The sequence below is a fragment of the Dermacentor silvarum genome, chromosome 11 (genome assembly GCF_013339745.2).
Source record: "Dermacentor silvarum isolate Dsil-2018 chromosome 11, BIME_Dsil_1.4, whole genome shotgun sequence".
Classification (NCBI taxonomy): Eukaryota; Metazoa; Arthropoda; class Arachnida; order Ixodida; family Ixodidae; genus Dermacentor; species Dermacentor silvarum.
The window spans coordinates 75042379-75062423 of record NC_051164.1 but is presented as its reverse complement, the minus strand read 5'-3'; the positions used below and the strand labels follow the sequence as shown (position 1 = coordinate 75062423).

Sequence of the window (20045 nt, the reverse complement as noted above, 5' to 3'; positions counted from 1 at the left end):
TTGAAAGTCCCGTGACCAGTGGGTCTCACCGAAATAGCCCTCACGGGTAAGCGTAAGACAAGCGTACAAAGGGAAGACGCTACCGCGCAGTCGCGCGGGAGAGAAGACGAAGTTTATTCCAACTACGTTGTCGTGTACTTTTTGACTTGACGGTTCTGGGAAGTCTTGCAGGGGCGAAAGTTGTTCTTGGGCACCTTTGGCGACCGGTCGCGTAGCATTTGGAGCTGAGAGAAATAAACAGGGCAATGGCGTTATCCGGGGTCCAAAAAACGACTGCGTGCGCCCAAGGTCAACACACTGCGTGCAAGTGCGTACTAAAGCCCCTTCTTCTTTCTGAGGTTTTACGTGCCAAACCCAGTTCTGATTATGAGGCACGCCGTAGTGGAGGGCTTCGGATTAATTTTGACCACCTGTGGTTCTTTAACGTGCACTACAACGCAAGCACACGGGCGTTTTTTTTTTTTTTTTTTTCATATATACTACTACCGCTGTAAGCTGGTGAAGGGGCTTTAAGACGTACTATATTGGTCTGCACGCGTTTGTGGTGTGTACGTGGGCAATGAATGATACGAACAGCGAAGCTCATGTGCAAAGAGCTGGAGTTTTGTCCCACCGTTTTCTTTTTGACCGAGGGATGCGAGTCGAGAACGATCCACTTGAGACCCTCGGTACAGGGCGGTGTCGTGAGAGAGCCTTTGTAGTTGTAGTAACTTGTGATGGGACCTATGAAGTCGTCGAGCTTCAGCTCCTGCGTCAGTGTTAGAGAACAGAACGTTCTCATATAGTCAGGAAGGGTGGCTTATCTCTCTCTCTCTCTCTATACATATATATATATATATATATATATATATATATATATATATATATACGGTGACTTATATAGAGGGTGTTTATTTTTAAGTTTTACGGCATTTTTAGATATCGCCTATGGGAGGCAGCATAATTGTTATCATCGAGCTGGGTTATTGGATGAGGCGGACGTTAGTAGCACGAGAAATCGAAACACATGTTCAACTAATTAACAGAAATGCCAGCGTTTTGACAGTGGTTGTCTGCAGTCATCGAGTGTGATCTATTCAGGTTGGCTTGTGCGCGCTGGCACCATGCTTGTTAATTCAGTTAGTAAGCGAATGTGTTCAAGTTGATGCAGCCGATAAAACTACTATCCCTACTCCGTATAGCTCTCTACTAATTTGTTATCGCAATTGATGCTTCCCTTTTGGGCGAAACTGCGACTTTATTTATATTCTGCTTAATTAGTTATTCAACTGAGATCAATTATTCAAAATGTTTAATTTTCACTTTAGGGCCAAGTGCTTTTCGTCACGTTGTAGAGGGGGTCCACAAACGACCGATCCAATTTTTTTGTGGCAACGTACATGCTGCGTTGTGATTTGTTTCGGCGTTTAAGGAAAGCCCGCGGAATATAAAATAAAACCACGTGACTGCGTTCATGCACTTTCGTATTGCAACGCTAAAAACCGCGCTCCGACCGAAAGAACCGTGCGCCCGGTCAGCCTATCGCTTATCAGGGACGGCGGCGCTTCCTTTCCGTGTGCCACGTCAAATATGCTGACGCACTGCGAAGCCGATGCCTAGAGCCGCGGCCGCTGCACTTCGCCACGTTCCGCGCGCACGGTTCTTGTACACATGACGGACACCTAAGAGAAGATGATTCGGGACACATTCATGAAATATATATCGCTGTTAAGCAATCAGCTCCAGATAAGCGTCGTCGCGTATACCTTGGTGGCATCAGCAGTGACGCCGATTTTATCAATAATGGCTTGGAGGGCAGAGTCCGCTTTATCGTCCGCTGGCGTGTCTTCCACCTGCAAGATACAAGGCAAAAATTAGATATTTTTGGGTGACAACAGCTGCGCCATTTTAAATATCCTTAAAAGCTCAATACTTGCTCTATAACCGGTTCCGAATTTTTCTGTATTAATTCTAATGGAGTATACACAAATTAGAGGCGCACGGATTGACGCTTTTCATATAAACAGCAAGGCAGTTTCACTGCCTTGTTGTAATTTCGAAAATAACGGCCAACATCTTCTTGAACCGAAGAAAGTCTGTGCATATGCTACCATTTCATTCGTGTGGAGCGCCTATGTGGTGCTCAAAACTTTTTTTATTATGCAGAGAAGTTTTGAGCACTTTCTTTCAATATGAGGGAAGTTACATCACCGTTTCTTTAACAGTTCACTGTATGTTAAATAATAAGCATTGCTGCCACATTTTGGTCGACAGCTACGCTAGAAAGCCAACGAAGTTCACACGAGCGGGACTCCGGCCTATATTGCTACATGCATATTGCGTGTTTCTTGTGGACACGCACGGGCACCCCGACGAAGAAGACGAACTGCTCCTTGCTCTCGAGCTGTCGGCTGAACTGGCCAGCGCTGCATTTGCCTTTCGTAAATATACTTTGTAAATAGTCTGCAGTGCATAATACTTCGTTCGCGTAACAATATCAATGCTCCTCGATTACTCTGCGCGAGCGTCTGAAGTTAAACAATAATTTAACCTAAGCTCTGAGAGCTGTGGTGACAATCGTAGTCGATGACGCGTAATAGGTATGTCATTATCATCATCAGCCTATCTTTATGTCCATTACAGGAGGAAGGCCACTGCCACCGATCTCCAATTACTCCTGTCTTGCGCTAGCTCATTTCAACTTGCGCCTGCAAATTTCCGAATTTCATCACCCCAGCTAATTTTCTACCGTCCTCGACTGCGCTTCCCTTCTCTTTGCACCCACTCTGTAACTCTAATGGTCCATCGATTATCTGCCCCACGCATTACATAGCGTGCCAGTTCCATTATTTCCTCTTAATGTCAACTAGAGTATCGGCTATCCCCGTTTGCTCTCTGAGCCACACCGCTCTCTTCCTGTCTCGTAACGTTAGGCCTAACATTTTTCTTTCCATCGCTCTTTGTGCGGTCCTTAACTTGTTCTCGAGCTTATTCTTTAACCTCCAAGTTTCTGCACCATATGTTAGCACGCTATTAACCAACAGCGGTGTTTCTCCAGCAGGCACCGCAATGCATAAAGCAGGGCGAAGGTTCAAAGACGGTCATTTGATGACGGGCTGGAGCAACTACAAGCACTTCGTCACTTTGCAAGGCCCAGCGACAAATTTCACTAAAAGATTGGCTTTGAAACTTGTGAGGGAGATCGTAACACCTTGCTTGAGAGAATGTTGCTTTGACGGACGACGTAATCCTGTGAATCGTCAAGTAGACATCGATTCGAACGGTCGGGCTGGATTCACAGGCTGACGAAGCTCTGTAAAAACATAACCCCTTACACAAACTACGTCGCCGCGCTTTCGTCGTCCTCAATGTTTAATGGCAAACAGCCACATCAGGGGCTCTTCTTTTCTCTCTCTCTCTCCTTAAGCGAACTCGAAAATTTGACCGTCCCTGAAGACCGCTCTTCTTGGCATGCTTAGCAAGGAGCATGCTATTCAACCAAATATACAGCGTGAAAAATAGCACTTACGGACTGCCTCTGCAAGTCTGAGTTTACGTTAATCGATGCTCATGATGGCGCAGCGACGCGTTTTCTTTAGCATAGCCCCCCCCCCCCCCCTCTTTTTTTTTTATTTTACAAAAGGTATTAGTTCTCCTACATCGTAGGAACACTACCAATGGGTAAATGGCTAAAAAGTTTTCTTATGGTATCCTCAACCCAATGCACTTTACACACAATACAAAAATACACAATACAAATACACAATACAAAAAGATGTCCTGTGCTCTGCAGCAGCTACAAAATGAGTCCCGCAAACGATTTCGTTCTAACCAGAATCCATGTACGTGCGGCGTAAGCGCGCGCAGCCTCCCATATAGGATTCTCGCAAATTTCTCGGGCGATTAAAAACCACTAGTGTATTTAAAGAGAGTTCGCTCTAAGCGAAAGACCATTATAAATGTGCTCTAACGCATATCGCTGTACCTACACTATACACGACATACCTGGAACAGGACAGCCATTACGAGCACGCTGCCGGGCTCCCTGAGGGCCTCAGCCAGGCTGCGTTTGCCTTCTTTTGCGTGGACGAAGTGGACCTGCGTGAAGCGAAAAGGGAGCGTGAGCGCGCGCACTCCCTACGCTGCCGTTACAGTGAACCCGACGCCTCCTAAATAAGCCGCAGGCCTGCGGCTCCGTCCGTGAGGTTAAGTGCATTCATTTGTCAAAGGTTTAAAAGGCACGGCGTGCATAAACGAGACCTGTCGTTGGCAAACGCAATTTTTTTTTTCAGTTTAGAGAACTCGGAGATTAAGGGGGATGCCACTCCTCACTTTCCCGAGCGTATGATTGTGAGTAGGCTGGTGCGATCCCCCCCCCTTTTTTTTTTTTTTTTTTTGGTTCGAAGCGAAGTCAGGGCGAATAGTAATTAGTGTGAAATAATTTCGAAGCGAATAGTTCGAATAGTTGTCGGGCTTGCACAAAGCCTTGACGTAAGAGCCAGATGTTGACAAATGTAAGAAAAAGTTGGCTATTCGCTTGCAAAACAAGGAAACAGGTTGATCTCTGGAGCCAGTTTATATTCGAAGTTCCGTTATCTAGATATTGTCACGCAAAAATGAAAGTTGAACATTTCTTACCACTCCAGCTGCACGGAAAATTTCTTTACAGGCTCTTGCCTCACTGTTGCGCATCAGTCTACTTAAAATTGTGTGGTGGTTGAGGCCGCGGGAGCGTTTCGCGTTCGCCAGTAGTGCGTGGTCGCGATGCTGTGAAGTGCAACTTGCACCTTATGGTGCATGGCGCAAATTCGGGTTTTTTGCTTTCTGTACACACGTGAGCTTAACACGTTCTGTTCTGCAAACGCACAGACGAACATTTTTAAAAAATTGAAAGGCAAAAAACGGGGTGTGGGTTATATGCGAATTTTGACTTGAGGTGATGCTTCACGGCAGCGAAAATTTCGCCTTGAGTTATGGTTTCACGGTAGCACTGCCTGCGCTGCCGTTAAACCACCTTTAGGGCAACGTTCTCCGCTATCAGCGTAGCTGATGAGGTGGTCAGCAGAGCAGCTGGCCGAAGATACGACGTGAATAATTCGTGCATCCACGAATGGAGACTGTTATTAGCATTATTCAGGCATTGTCTGCCGTTATCTCTGCGGGTTATACGCGCGGAATTTCTCTTCTTGGCAAGATGTGATTGGGGATGCAGCTTACACGCGGAAAAATACGTATATTTGTTCGTTTCGAATACTTCCAAAACTTCGAATACTGAAATTCGGGCCGCAATGAAAACCGAATAACATTATGTTCAATCGAATATCCTAAAACATTGAATATTCGAACAAGCCCAATTGTTAGGCAAGGTGTAATAGCCATAGTCATGCGGCGAAATAAAGAAGTGTCTCGCGGCAGAAGCTTCAATCAGCGCTTTTACCTCGAGTTGCTACATATCCGGACAATTGCACGAAATTAAAAACTAGGTCGCATGCTCAATCGGCTATAACAACGCACCCTTCCTGTTTGACCTTCAGGCGCAAGCAAGGCTCCCACGTGGAGCCAAAACATACCTTTTTTTTTTTTTTTAATCTCTTCACCTTGATCGGCTTCTGCTTTGTCTAAGGCTGGTATATAGCTCCGGAAATTAAACACTTTGTGAAAAAACTGTAAAAGAATCTTGAGTCCTCGTGATTTACTCGAGTGACTGTATTACGATAGCATAACGAGATCGCATAATTCAGCGATCATTCGTCGACATACACACGACTTTTCCTACTTCATGGTCATCTGTGAATAATTACATTACGATCTGCTGCAGCTCGTCACCTACGGTAAATGGTAAACCGAAGGCAACAGCACAACGACTGCTACGCACACCACAGCTATCGCTATAAAACACCACGACGCACGACATCTCAGTACTACCGCTGCAAGACCAGACCATATCTAACCAAGCATACATTCAACTCCAATGCGAGCCACAGCTGTCGTTTTATTACAACCAACTCCCTAATTTGCATTGTACTGGAGAGCATTGCGCAAAATAGCGCGCCCGCCGCACCTCGTGCCCCACGTGCGTCAAACACCTCCGCTGCCTCCCCCTTTCCCGTTCCGTCGCTCTCACCCTGCCAGTCGCATTGCTGAAGACAAAGCAGCCCACAATGGTAAAGACCAAATTAGGACCATCTCCACGCCCCAGCGACGATTCAGCGACAGAAACAGATCTCGAAGGCAATGCTTTTGCGCACTGCATGCGCCCGAAGTGATTGCGGAGCCGGAAACACGTCACGGCCACCATGTTTAAGACATTACCTGGGAGAGTATATTGGCCTACCGACGCATGTTCCGAGATCTGTTATGCGAACCTGCCTACAACGGCGACGGCCTAGCTTTTTATGTGTAGAATGCTACCCCATTAAAGAGAAAATGGAGAAGGTTTTACTAGGCTTCGCACACCTCCATGGGGAAGCTCCGCCCGGCGTCGTCGATCTTGTGCTCCGCTCCCTGGTTGTCGTTTGATCCGAGGTGGAAGTGAAACTGCTGCAGCACGAATTTGCCTTTGCCGAGCACGTTCTGGCCTTCCACAGACGGTGCTTTGCCGCCTTCCTTGATCACCACCGTGACTGCAGTTTCGAATCAAAATAAGAGACAGCTTTGTCAGAGAATACGAAGCAGCTATATATAGTCTGGAGTGGACGAAGAATGAAAGTCTTCTATCTAGCGCCGATATTTCGACTTTCGCGAATCTTGCGGCTAAGCTGTCAGACCTCTCTTGCGCTGCGATGCATCTTGCAGGTAGTTGGCTATTCAATGTCGTTTGGGATTCCGCTACGCGTTAACAGTTGGACGAACGCGTCTTTGTAACGCGAGCAGCTGTGCGTGTGACGTGAGAGTGTGCGTGACGACAGCGGCAAGACGACGACGACGGTGACGACGATCGTATGATGGCGACGACGCGATTTATTCTCCGGCCACTTGACGCGAGTCACCGTTCGAAGCGGCAGGTCGATTGTTCGGTTCTACATATGTGGATGGGTGTAAGCGAGAGGAACCTGTCCCTCAACTGCGTACGTATGTCTATGACCAGTGATGCGTGTTACAACGACGATTGTATCTACATTCCGGCGAAGAAACATTAAAACCTGCTCGTCATGCGCCTATCATGAAGGCACTACAATGGCATTAATGACAGGCTTGTCTTGGGCCTATCATGAAGGCACTACAATGTTGCACAGCCTATATGTAGTCGACAAGGGTAGCGATGGGGCTTGTTGGTGATTCATGAGGAACGTGCAGCAGCGTTAACTGCTGCACGGAAAAGGACACGGGAATGTTGGCCGATCCCGAAGGCGGTGTGGTCTAACGCAGCGTCTCGAAGCGCTAGCTATCAAAGGGGGGGGGGGGGGGGGGGGATCGAGGGAAACTGACACGTGACGCACGCGCCAAGCGTCTCAAAGATCACACGCTTTCTTTTCATGTGTTTTTGCACGAGAAAACAAAGCGTGCGATCGTGGCCTAATGGTTACGGCATCCGGCTGCCAAGCAAGAAGCGAAAGGTTCGATCCTACTGTCGGCCGCAGAGTTATTTTAAAGCGTACGTTCCTGCGGCGACCGTCAGCGTCGAGCATCGCAACCGAGCGAACGCGCAGCGGCAGATGAAAGACGGCGATAGCGAAGAGAGCGCGAAGAGGAAAAACGGAGGAGGAGGGCGCAGCGGCACTATGAGGCGGAAAGCGGTGGAGGGGAGGAGTATGGCGAAAGCGTGAGATAAGAAAAGCGTAGAGTCGCGCAAGACGGCTGTGTGGCGACGATGGCTACGAGATGGCACCACAGTAGCGCGCGTTGTCTGTATGGAAACAAAGCACTGCGTGAGCGCAGATCCGTCTCCGGCGGCTGCTGTGAATGTCGCCCACGTGTTGCCCAAGCGCTGCCTCTCGCGATCTCCCGATTAGCGAGGCAGTCAGCGCCACACTTGGCTCAGTTTGAAATGTGCCGCGCGATACAGATTGTCCGCGCCAGCCAACATATCGCGAAATGAAAACACGGTATAGAGCTGCGCTCAAATTTCGCATTAGGGAGTATTTAATCATCAGTGATTTTTTTTTATTCAAGTCCGAAAAGAGGCGAGACAAACCTACCTACCGCAAGGTGCCTGGAATGAGGTATATTGAGGGAACGATGCTTCACATTATTATTATGTTCTCTAGAGGTGCTAGCCGAGCTCCATCTGAGAACGAGCAAAGCGCTAAACTCGCGGCAGGTTCCTCACGAGTTCCTCAACAACGGGAGAAGAAAGAAATGAGTGATGCCGATGAGAACAAATGGGTGCACCAAGGCAGACGTGCCACCTTCTGGCAGTGCTTCCAGATATAGTTAGCTCTTCTTTACAGACATCCCGAACATTTTATCACATATGTTGACCGTCTGATGCCTGACCACACATCTTTCTTCAGCCAGATGTGCGGTAAGACGTCCAGTGCGCGCCCCGTAAAAGTATCGCGCTGTCGCGCGTGCCTTGGGGAGCCACAAAATGAAAATGAAGACAAGACAGAAATAGCTCCTTAGTTTGGTAATAAAGAGGTATACAAACGGCTCCATTTCGTCAAGCACGTTCATGGCGGGCTTGCTGGCAAGCGTCTGGAACCTACGAACAACCACGCGCATTGAGCTTTGTTGGGTTAGGTTTGCTATACATAGTGGTTTCGCCCAGTTGGTGCAAAAAAAAAAAAGGAGGCAAGGAAGGAAAGAAACGAAAAAAGCGCACTTTGCAGTAGAAACATACCTCGCAAGGTGTCGACCACCAGCGCCAAGAGTAGCGTGTGGAAATAGCGAAGAAACTATATAAAGTATATTTAATTAGCATTATGGCGAGCCGTCGTAGCCAGGCCGAAGACGACGAAGCTGCGCCGCGGCGTACTGCCACGCGCTCTACCCAGGTGGCTCGCGAGCACGCACACCTCCAGGGCTTCTTGGCAGCAGCGCACCGGGCTCGTGGTGGCTTACCTCTGAGCGACGACTCCAATAAAAATGTGGGAAGCAGATCACCTCAAGCCTTCCCACATCATCACTGACCTCTGGATGAATACTGGTATCATGGACCTATCCACCCAGAGGTCAACGAGCACGTAGCAACCATGTTCGAGGCCTAGGTGCTTCAAGAATAATAGTGGAAAGGTTAACGAACATTCGGTGGAGAAAAGTAAAAGACGGCTGGAGTATTGGTGGCGCAAATGCAGGAAAATATAGAGAGTCCATTTCAGGAGGATAAAGTTCAATCAGGTTCAATGGTTTGTTCACACAAAGTATGGGCCTCAGGGGCAGATAATAAACGCAGGAGAAAGGTTTGAAAAAGATATCGGTGGCACCCGGGCCACAGATCCTTTTCAAAGGGGACGCTCATCATATCGGGATGTCCGTCCGGCCGTCCGCCTATAACCATACAGTAAGCCAGGCTCGAGCTACAGTAACATCGCGTACGTCATGCTTCGACGTCTTTTCACGTGAACTCACTCGCGTGACCGTCCGCCTCTACGTCGAACTTCCTAAACTCCCTGTCGTAGTTTTTCAGCTTGAAGTCGCCGGCTTCTTCCCTGAGACCTGAAGGTATCTCGATGGGCGACTGAATGGAGCCCGTGCCGCATACGCTTCCAGGCATGCAGGAGACCAGGTCGCCCCACTTACCCGGTTTGGGTCCTGCGAACCCGCGTACGAGCAAAAACGCAATGTGCATGTAGCGTGGCTTATGAAAAGTTCCGCAGAAGCAAACATGTCCTCTAAATGATGGCTTGCGGTTTAAGTCTATAGACCTAGTTTCGATACGGTGCACCCTGCCGGCAAGCTTATTCGCCTTTTCTTTTTTTTTTTTTTTGTAGTTGATGGTTTCTTGATTTGTCACGCGTTTACAAACCTCTTTTGTTGATTAGTTCCAGATTAATTTGGTAGTCATTCACATTCGTTGTGTTATTGGCCCCACTATTGCCGTTTTTATGTCCATTAATTGGTGTTATTGGAGTTTTACACCTGCTAAATGCTTCAAGATATGCGCGTCGTACACTTGAGAGGAAATGCACTCGCGGCGAAGCTGCGTAACCATAGACGCAGTGAAAGTGTATATAATCGATGTCATGCGAAGCATTTTGCAGGTACCTGGCTATACATCACTATTTTCGGTTCTGCAAACCCTTTACCAGATGAACCAACGTGCTTGTGTAAATTGAGCACCGAACGACAGAGGTTCGATTCCACCATCGGTCACATATTTTCTTTTTAAGCCGAAAGCCTTAGGTGTCTACGTTGGCAGTGACCTTGGCGAAACTGCGCCGTGGCGGAAAATGGCCGACGCCGCAAAGAAACGCTCGGAGTGACGTCACATTTCTCAGGGAGGGGGGGTCCTGTAAACAAAGTAAATTAGTGGCTTCGAAAAGAAAATTTGGTATGTTTCGTTCTGCGTGGGAATCAAGCCTCCGGGATGGGACACGAGCACTCTTCCCTGAAGCCGCGGCTGCTCCGCGGTTCTGGCTTACTAAACGCGTGCCTAGTGCGTGCGCGATTGCACACGTCACGTCGCAGCCATCTTGCTGACTAAAGGTGTAGCCTAATGCATGCACTAACATGCTGCACTTTAGGTGCTACGTTAAGTGCTCATATGTGGCGTTCAGGAGGTCGCCTTAGTGCCACACGTGCACTTCCCATTGCGGCTCGTTAGGTCTTGCAAGACGTCTAGCCCCGATTGTATAACTTCACGTATTACCAAATGCGCAGCAGGCTTTCGCCCTCTTGTGTTACAAGAGTTTAACGCCTGCCGAACTTTTTATTAAAGCGAGGCGAGACAGGAACCTAGCTACCGCAATGTGCCCAGAATGAGGCAAAGAATGCTTCGCATTAAAATCGGCGCACGTTTCAGGTCCAAGCAATCTGAACCCCAGAGAGAGCGATGACAAACGTGAGGGCGCCTCAAACAATTTACTATGTAGTGAAGGACCGAAGCTCGTGCTCACTTGGAATCGGACCGCCTGGTGCTTACTTTTAGACTGATTTGCCTCAATGTAAATAAACCGCGTAACATATTTGATGGGGGTGAACTTCCACACGAGCACAGTCTATGACGGCACGATCACGCGAGACGAAGTCTCACCGGAGGATAATGTCGTGGAAGCCATAAGGTTAGCACAAAGAAATTCTATTACAGCTTGTCATGACACGCGCAGAGTACATAGCCAAAAGTTTGTAACAACCAATATCGGTTCCAGTACTCAGAGTAGGAGAACGCGTCATGACGTCATAAATATACTGACTCGTTCCATTCCTGATATCACAGCCACTGAGGCGTACAAGTGCCAGTTAAAGAAAAAAGAAAAACGCGCGCAGCAGTCATTTTTTTATATTTTTATGATCAGCGTCACCATACGTAGCCTTATTCCTACACGTCAGTAAATTTATCTCTGTATTATATGACGTGACGACAATGTTGATGACGCCAGCATTAAGCTATCTCATTAGAAAAAAAAAACACACACAAAGGCTTTTGTTCACTGACCAAGTCAAACATTCATACACGTTTCGGAACTCATATGGCTTCCTTGTTTACAATCGATTGTGAACGAGAAGACATGTCCGAAATGTCAATTGTCTTTTGACTTGGTTAGTGATCTGCAAACAAGGAACCCGTACGGGTTCAGAAATGTCAATACAACTTTTGATTTAGACAGTAACCATCAGTCTTTGTGTTTTTTTTATTATTATTATGCTACATAACCAAAGGTGTTATCGCCGAACCTTTCTACGGGTTTCGTAGAAAACATATCTACGAAATGTTTTCCAACCTTCATACTTGCTAACTGCAATCCTTTTATAGGTGCTGAAAGCATGCGCTAGAGCTTTTACAATTGAAGTCTGACGACGCAAGAAAAAAAAATAAAGGTACCTTTTACCCCATCGTAGGAAAAATGGCACTCGTTTTCGGTCGCTTCCGTTCCCTCTTTCGTCACCGTGTCGCCGAAAGTAGTGTTCTTCATGTTAGTCCCTGCGATGGAGGCACGAAGACATTCATTCAAACCTTTTATATAGAATAATGACCCACGTCCTCGGATGAAAGCGGCAGACGTTGGCCGCAAGCGCTAGTTCAGGACACCGCGCACAGAGGTCGCTTCCTGCCGATGGAGTGATGCGGCTCCCGCGCTAAAACGTAGGCCGTCGTCCGTTCAACCGCGGTTGCTAAGACACTGTGCAGTCTAGATTTTCAATATACGCGGTCCGTTCGCGTGAGCTTGTTGCAACGGAATGACCTGCTGGTGAAATGAGACTGAACAAGTCGAGGCGAGTACGCGATACGCAACATGAGAGGCGGTAGACGAGGTTACAACACATGTATGCTGTTGTGCCACCGTTTAGCTTAACTTGACAGATCAAGTAGCTCTCGCGCTAAAAGAAAAAAAAAAAGAAGAGATAAACGCGCGCCAGAGTAACTAGTTGAAATCTTGGCTCGAGTGCTACTGCTCTTCAAGTTAACAAATTTCGCGGTAAAATACCGTTCTGCCACTACTTCGTTTAACTTCCGAGAAGCTGCTTTCAAGTCTGAAACGGAGCATCCAGTATCAGTATGTCCCATGGTGCGACTTGAAAGTATATTCTCCAAGTTAACGGGAAAAAAAGAAAAGAAAAAAGAAAGTAGGAGACCGATACCTATTCTGCCTCTATGTATATTAACTTGAGAGGACGGCCTCTGACGTTGCGCAGTGTAGACGACGTCAAAAGTTACGCAGAGCATTCCTCAGCGCAGAGCGTTTGAAGAGGCATGGACGTATTGAGCATTTTTGGAGGACATGTACTTACGAGAACGTCTGCATTGGAAAAAACAAATCTGACTTGGTTGTGGCCCAGCGAACGAGATAAACGTAATAAACACGATGACAACGATAAAGGTACCGTAACTTCTCCGTAGAATGCCTTTCCGTTGCGAGGTACCATCCATGAGGATCGACTTGGACCCATGTGACGTGTGTAGCCCTGCAATAGTGAAGGAGCACGCGATGGTTTCATTCACGCGAATCTGTCAAGAGCGGGTGGAGTCGTAAGTCTTGATCGGACAGTGCAACCCAACGACATTCACGTGAACGCGAATGACGGCGGCCATTTCTTTGAAGGCGTTCTCACTCTCGCTTGCGTTCTCCGTCTGTCCTCAGTCGGTGCGGGTCAGTGTACTATAGTCGGCAAACAACTTAAGTCTGCAGTGAAGCCCCGCCCACACCCTCATAACCACCAGCCAATCTTCCTCCGCGAGGCTGCAAATTGTTCGTACTTAAAACTTTCCCTGTTACCTAAATAAGGCGGTAACCACAAAAATAAAATTATAGACGCGTAATTTTATACGTTTTCACACGTTTATTATAGCGGAACGTACAAGTACGACAAGTACAGTCGTATCAAGTCCGACGACTTTTGTAAAGGTCGCATGATGACGATTTTGTTTGCTTCGGTGGTTGGCTGGCGGAGTAACACAACACCGCGCAGTCCGTGTGCCTTTGTTGCCAACTGCTCTTTCTGGAAGTTGTATCCTACTATAGTGTCGGTTCTTCAAGTGATTTTTCAAGCCGATGTGACAGGAAGATGACGTGTAGAGATTAAGAAACTTCACGGGCTGTGCTCGTTCGCTCGGTTACGCCGAGGGACAACGCCGACGTTCAACGCGGAAACGGGCGCCTATAAGAGCTGCGTTATAAAATTAAGCTAACTCAACTGCACTTGACATCTACGTAATGCGAGGCGTGCTTGCTTTGGTAGAGAATGGTTGCGATTAATCATATAAAGTATTCTGCCGCGACCGGTTACTGCTGTTGCCACGTGAGTATCAAATGACACCTGTCTTCGTATATACATATACAGAGTGTTTTAGCTAAGTTGTGCCAATCGTTGTTTTTTTTTTTTTTTAATCACGTGTGAGTTACGAGAATGCAACCAACTTACTATTGTTGGCGGCCCTATTGAGCAACAGGTATTTTTTACTACGAACTTAGATAATTATTTACAATATTTAATTCACCACCTTTTTAAAGTATTGATTTAACCTCAGTATCTTTAATGTATTAGTTGTATGGCCTATTCAGAAGTATCAATATATACATATATATTTTCTTTTTCGTGATGATAGCTGCTGTGGTATTTAATTTTTTCCGGGCTGCAAACACAGAGCGCAAGATTCGAAAATCAAAAGTACCACGTGACTACGCGCTTACACGCAGCGACGTGAGCGCCCTCAAACATGCCACGGACGAGTGATCGATGCTGCACGCAGACAGAAGGCACGAACAGGCCTTGAACCACGGAGACGTATCTTGTGCAACGGTTACGCCTTCCACTTTTATCGCCTTCGCCTGACGTAGTGCTCAACCAGCCAATCAGCTCATCCGATTTTGCTCAACCAGCCAATCAGCGCGCGCCTGACAAAGTGATGGTCGCAGAATACGTCCCCTGCTCTCAGTCGCGTCGCTACCGCTCGCGCCGGTGTCTGCTGCACTGCCGGGGAATGTTTGAGCACTGGAGAGTGCGCATTTAGAACAGGGTTGAGTCTATTCTCCCGACAGCCGGGAGAATTTCTGAAACAAATTTCTCCCGACACTCACATCCTATTGGCGCTCGGAAGTCACGTGACAAACTGTAGCGAAGAACTGCCTGCCTGCGAGTGCGCACGAGAGCCTGCAAGTGTGGTCTAACCTAACATAACCTAATCTAACTTTCCGACAGCCAATAGGAGGCGAGTGCCGGCAGAAATTTGTTTCAGAAATTCTCCCGGCTGGCGGGAGAATAGACACTGCCTTAGAAAACAGCCATGAGCGCTCTCACTGTTCTGCAGTTGAAAAGCGCCGTTGCGATTGGATTCAGACCCCAGTCGTGTCACCAACTAAACCCGAGTCCGATAGATAGATAGATAAACTTTAATTCAAATATAGTTTTGTCTTGCCCCAATGGGGCATCGCTAATGGTCGGGGCCCCTAGTCCAGGGCTCCGCTGGCTCTTGCCATCTTCTCTGCTCTCTGGATCAGCTTGAGCTGGTCGTCGAGGGCCGAGCTGGACAGCAGTGCCTCCCATTGCTCCCTCGTGGTGTTCGTGTCATGGTGTTCTATGTTGTGTAGCGTGCACTCCCACGTAATGTGGTATAGGGTTGGTGTGGCCCCACACCACGGGCATTCGTCCCTGTAGGCTGTGGGGTGCAGGCGATGTAATATGTGTAGGTTCGTGTAAGTGCCTGTCTGGAGCCTACGCCAGGCAGCGGCATCCTCCGTCTTTAGTATTCGATGGGGTGGGGGATATCGCAAGCGACTCCCTCTGTGGTAGTTCAGGATTGCTGAATACTCGGGGTCAACTGGGTCAGGGTCATCTGCAGTCGGCGTGATGAGTGCTCGGTTATATGCAAATTCTCGAGCTGCTCTGTCGGCATACAGGTTACCCGTGATGGCAGCGTGACCCGGTATCCAAATGATGGTTATGATGGTGTTGTCGTCAGTGTCCTCCTTAGGTATTTGGGCTAGGACTTGTGCCGCAGGTCTTGCGATTCTTCCCTGTAGGAAGTTGCGGCAGGCCTGCTGGGAGTCCGTGAGGATCGTCAGTGGTTTTTTTTGCGTGTTGACCTTCGCGGATGGCTAACGCGATGGCCAGTTCTTCCGCTTCCGTGATCGTGCAGGGGCGGGTCGATGCACTGGAGGTGACGTGGCCTCGGCGGTCGCATACCACTGCCACTGCGCCCTTTTTATTCGTTCCGTACATAGCGGCGTCCGTAAAACGGGCCGTGGTATCGAACCTGAATGTTTTCTCTATGTATTGGGCCCTTGCTTTCCTCCTTCCGGAGTGTAGGTTAGGGTCCATGTTGCGTGGTATTGGGGCAATGTGATACCTGTCCTGGACGTGACGAGGTATCGTGCAGGTTTCTTGGGTTCGTGTTGTGGCTTTGAAGCCCAAAGTTTGTAGGACCTGCCGGCCCGTGTGAGTCCGCGCAAGTCTCTGTTGTTGTGAGACGTGAAGGGCTTCTGTGAGTTCGCTGAGGGTGTTGTGTAATCCCAGCGCCAATAATTTCTCAGTCGATGTACTCATCGGCAGGCGGAGAGCGGTCTTGAAAGCCATCCTCAAGAGCGTGTCGGCCTGTTTCGTCTCGGATTGTGTGAGATGGTAGTAGGGCAGGCTGTATGTGATTCTGCTCACCACCAGGCTTTTGACCAGTCGGAGTGTGTCCCCTTCCTTCATGCCTCTATTCTTCGATGTTACACGGGATATCATGCGTGATATCGCCTTGACACTGGTTTTGAGGAGCGTAAGGGTGTGTGTAGCACGCTGGTTAGACTGCAGCCACATGCCCAACACCCTGAGCAATGACGTTTCTGGTATGAGGCTCCCGTTGAGGTGTACCTCGATTTTTCGTGTTGGGTCTGTGGGGACTGTGTGGTTACCCCGGCCTCGCCAGACTCGTATGAGTTCAGATTTCTCGGGCGAGCATTGTAGTCCCCGTTGGCTGACGTATTCTTGGATGAGGTCAGCTGCAGTTTGCAGCCGTTCTTCTTTTTCAATAAGGGACCCTGTTGTGGTCCAGAGTGTTATGTCGTCTGCGTAGAAGGCGTGGCGGAGGCCTTCTACGTCCTGCAGTTTTCTTGCGAGGCCGATCATGGCGACATTGAAGAGCGTGGGTGAGATGACTGCTCCTTGTGGTGTGCCCTTGTTGGGAGGGTGGTATATTGCAGTCTGGATCTCCCCAATCTTCAGCTCTGCCGTGCGGTGGCTTAGGAAGCTCTGAACGTACTTGTACGTTCGCTCACCGCAGTTGGTGTTGGCGAGCCCTTCTAGGATTCCTTGGTGGCTGACGTTGTCGAAAGCTCCTTTGATGTCGATTGCTAGGAGGGCATGTTCGCCGCTGCGGGGAACGTTGCTGAGGACTTCTTCCTTGATTTGCAGTAAAACGTCTTGTGTGGACAAGCCTCCGCGGAAACCAAACATGGTGTCTGGCAGGTGCTTGTTGTCTTCTAAGTGTCCCTGTAGTCTCTTGTGTATGATTTTCTCGTACACCTTGCCGAGGCAGGATGTGAGCGAGATTGGTCTCAGATTTTCAATTGCCAATTTCTTCCCCGGTTTGGGTATCATGATTATGCGTGCGTGTTTCCACATCGCCGGCACCGTACCTTGTTCCCAGTGTTGGTTGAGAAAGGCCGTGAGCGCGGAGATGGACTTGTCGCTAAGGTTTCTGATCATGGCGTTCGTGATACGGTCCGTGCCCGCCGCTGTGTTACGGGTGGTGGCTGCGATGGCCGCTCTCACCTCGTTTTCTGTGATGGGTTCGTCCAAAAGTGGGTTGGGTTGTCCCATGTATGGTGTTGTACATGGTTGCGTGGGAGCTGGATCTCCATAGCACTTGTTCTTGATGGCGTCGATGAGGTCTTGTTGGCTGCCTGGGTAGGTGTGTAGTAGCCGCTCCAGGGCCTTGTGCCCCTCTCCTTTGGTTTTGGTGGGGTCCAGGATGGCTTTGAGTATGTGCCACGTTTTGGCGGTACCCAGGGTGCCACCGAAGGAGTCGCAGAATCGATACCAGTTCGCCGAGGCGAGTTGCATGGCATATTCTTCTGCTTCCGCTGTTATTTGTGCTATGCGTGTCTTCAGTTTCCTGTTGTACTTCTGTGTTTTCCAACGGCGGGTGAGACCTCGTTTGGCGTCCCACAGGTGTAGTAGGTGGGGATCCACTTCTGGGGTCTCTTCCGTTCTGGCGATTTCCTTTGTATGGTGTTGTTTCTGTCGACGGAGGTTGTCGCACCAGTCTTCCAGGTTCGTGATTGTGTCTGTGTCCTGTTCTTGGGCTTCCCTAATTTTTCGCCAGTCAGTGATTTTGGCTGTGCCGATCTGCCTGCGTAGGCGTCCGGTTTGTAGCGTTATGTTCAGTATGTAGTGATCGCTGCCTAAGTTTTCGAGTGTGTTGAGCCATTCGGCTCGCGTGGTTTGTGTGATGAAGGTGAGGTCGGGAGTGGTGTCGCGTGTTACGCTGTTCCCTTCCCTCGTCGGAGTGTTCGGGTCTGTGATCAGTGTGAGGTGACTCTGTTCCATTAGTGTTTCTAGCTGGAGACCCTTCCAGTCCTGCCTCTGATACCCCCATAGCGTGTTCTGAGCGTTGAAATCACCCATGATTACCAGAGGGCGATCTTTGGCAAGGCGGAGAGTGTCCCTGAAGAGTTTGTCAATGTTTGCCCGCCTTTGGCTGGGGGGGGGCAGTAGACGTTTAGAACAAAGGCACTGTTTGTCTGATTGCCTTTGTACACGAATTCTAGGAGTACATGTTGTACGTCTACGTCGTGTATAGATGTGTGTTGTATAGTTGTTATGTTTTTGTCCACGAGTGTGGCTACCTTCCATTTGTCGTCTTGACTTGCGTGGTATTCCTCGTAGCCATGTAGTGTTGGTCGGGTACCGGGCTCTTGTAGGGCTATGACCCCTGGCGGCTTTGAGGATTGAGCGATCAATTGTGTCAGTAGCCCTTTTTTCCTTCGGTACCCACGGCAGTTCCATTGCCAAATTTCTAAGTTTTCTTTGACTTGCTTGTGTGGTCTAGGCATTGTTGGGTGTTGTGGTCGGTGATGTTATGGTCGGTGATGGGTGTTGGTGTCCGAGTCCGACGACGCTCACCCTAAGAGAGCTGGAAACCTACCGCGAGAGTCGTACGTCACCTGCATCCGGTACAGGTTTAAAGCACGGGTGTACACGGCGGACGGAGTGATAATCATGATGATGATTACTGATTTAGTGGTACAAACCCACTGTGGGGCGTAGCGGAAATCGACAGCGAAGCAGTACGTAGTCTCCGTTATGCTTGTCCAACCATGGCTATTACCCACTACGAGGCCAAGAAGCAGACGGTCTTACTAGTGATTTTTTAATAATATTATAACTAAAACAAAACTGAGGTCTTAAAGCGTCTGTGAGGGAGAAAAATAACGTAGAACTGAGAAGAATGCTATAACGAATTTCGAGAAAAAACAATTTCATATCGATAAAAAATGTGAAACAATCAACAGACATTTCTGAAAATTTAATAAGGTCCCTAATTTGTGTCCCTGATAAAGTAATAAATTGCAATAAAATCGTCCAGCTGTGGCTGAAATCCTGCAAAAGGTTGGATAGTTGGTGAAACGGAACGAGCCACTACCACGAACGGGCAAGAATCGGGTGGTATAGCCGGGGATAAGGGGAAACGAATAATGGGGGAACAGAAAAGTAAACAAAATCAATATGGTGCTTCTAACTATTTTGAATTATTATAAATTAAGGGTGCGCGAATATTTACGAATAAAATAGAATACCAGTGCTCGATAAATATGACCCCTGAATATTCATGAACATCGAATATTTTTTTTTTCTAATTTCTGACGCGACACGAAATGCGAAGCTCGCGCCGAGTGAATTTGATGAATGAATGAATGAATGAATGAATGAATGAATGAATGAATGAATGAATGAATGAATGAATGAATGAATGAATGAATTCTAGGGTTGCCAAAACCACGATTTGATTATGAGGGACGCCGTAGTGGGCGACTCGCAGTTAATTTTGACCACCTGGCGTTCTTTAACGTGCTCCCAATGCACGGGACACGGTCGTTTTTGCAGAAGCGAGCGCTTCTGGACAGCTACCGCCACGGAATGGGTTAAAGTGAAACTATTTTATCAGTTTCGCTTTTGTGTTTATCTTGTCCACTACGCGGGGATGTTGAAAGCGCCTTCGTAGTCGCCAGGGGGACGAGCGCTCGTTATTTCGAAGATGGCGTCGACGTCGTGCGCCACTACCCCACGGAAACAGCGAATTTCGAAGGATTCCGACGGCCCGGATTCCTAGATTATGGTAGCAGCACAGACTTGAAATTTCGACTCTTTCGATGCCTCAGATTTTAGTACGAACGGCAAAACTACGTCCAACTGCCCCGGAAGCGGATTTGTAACATCCAGAAGGTACAACGTATGGCAACCGCAGAGCCGCGCTATTGGCTTAGACGCCTATACGGGACGCTGTGATGTCACTCCAAGCAACGGCGCCACGCGACTACTCT

The 20045-nt window shown here is 48.4% G+C and overlaps 1 protein-coding gene across 1 annotated transcript; it reads right to left on the bottom strand.

Moving 5' to 3' along the window:
* Positions 1-1715: 1715 nt before the first annotated feature.
* Positions 1716-18725, bottom strand: LOC125941328 (carbonic anhydrase 2-like). The gene is made up of 5 exons (XM_049658352.1): positions 18650-18725; positions 9490-9672; positions 6436-6602; positions 3985-4077; positions 1716-1832 (listed from the first exon to the last, which is right to left on the bottom strand). The coding sequence occupies exons 1-5, from the start codon at positions 18723-18725 to the stop codon at positions 1716-1718; spliced, it is 636 nt and encodes a 211-aa protein (XP_049514309.1).
* Between the last annotated feature and the right edge of the window lie 1320 nt (positions 18726-20045).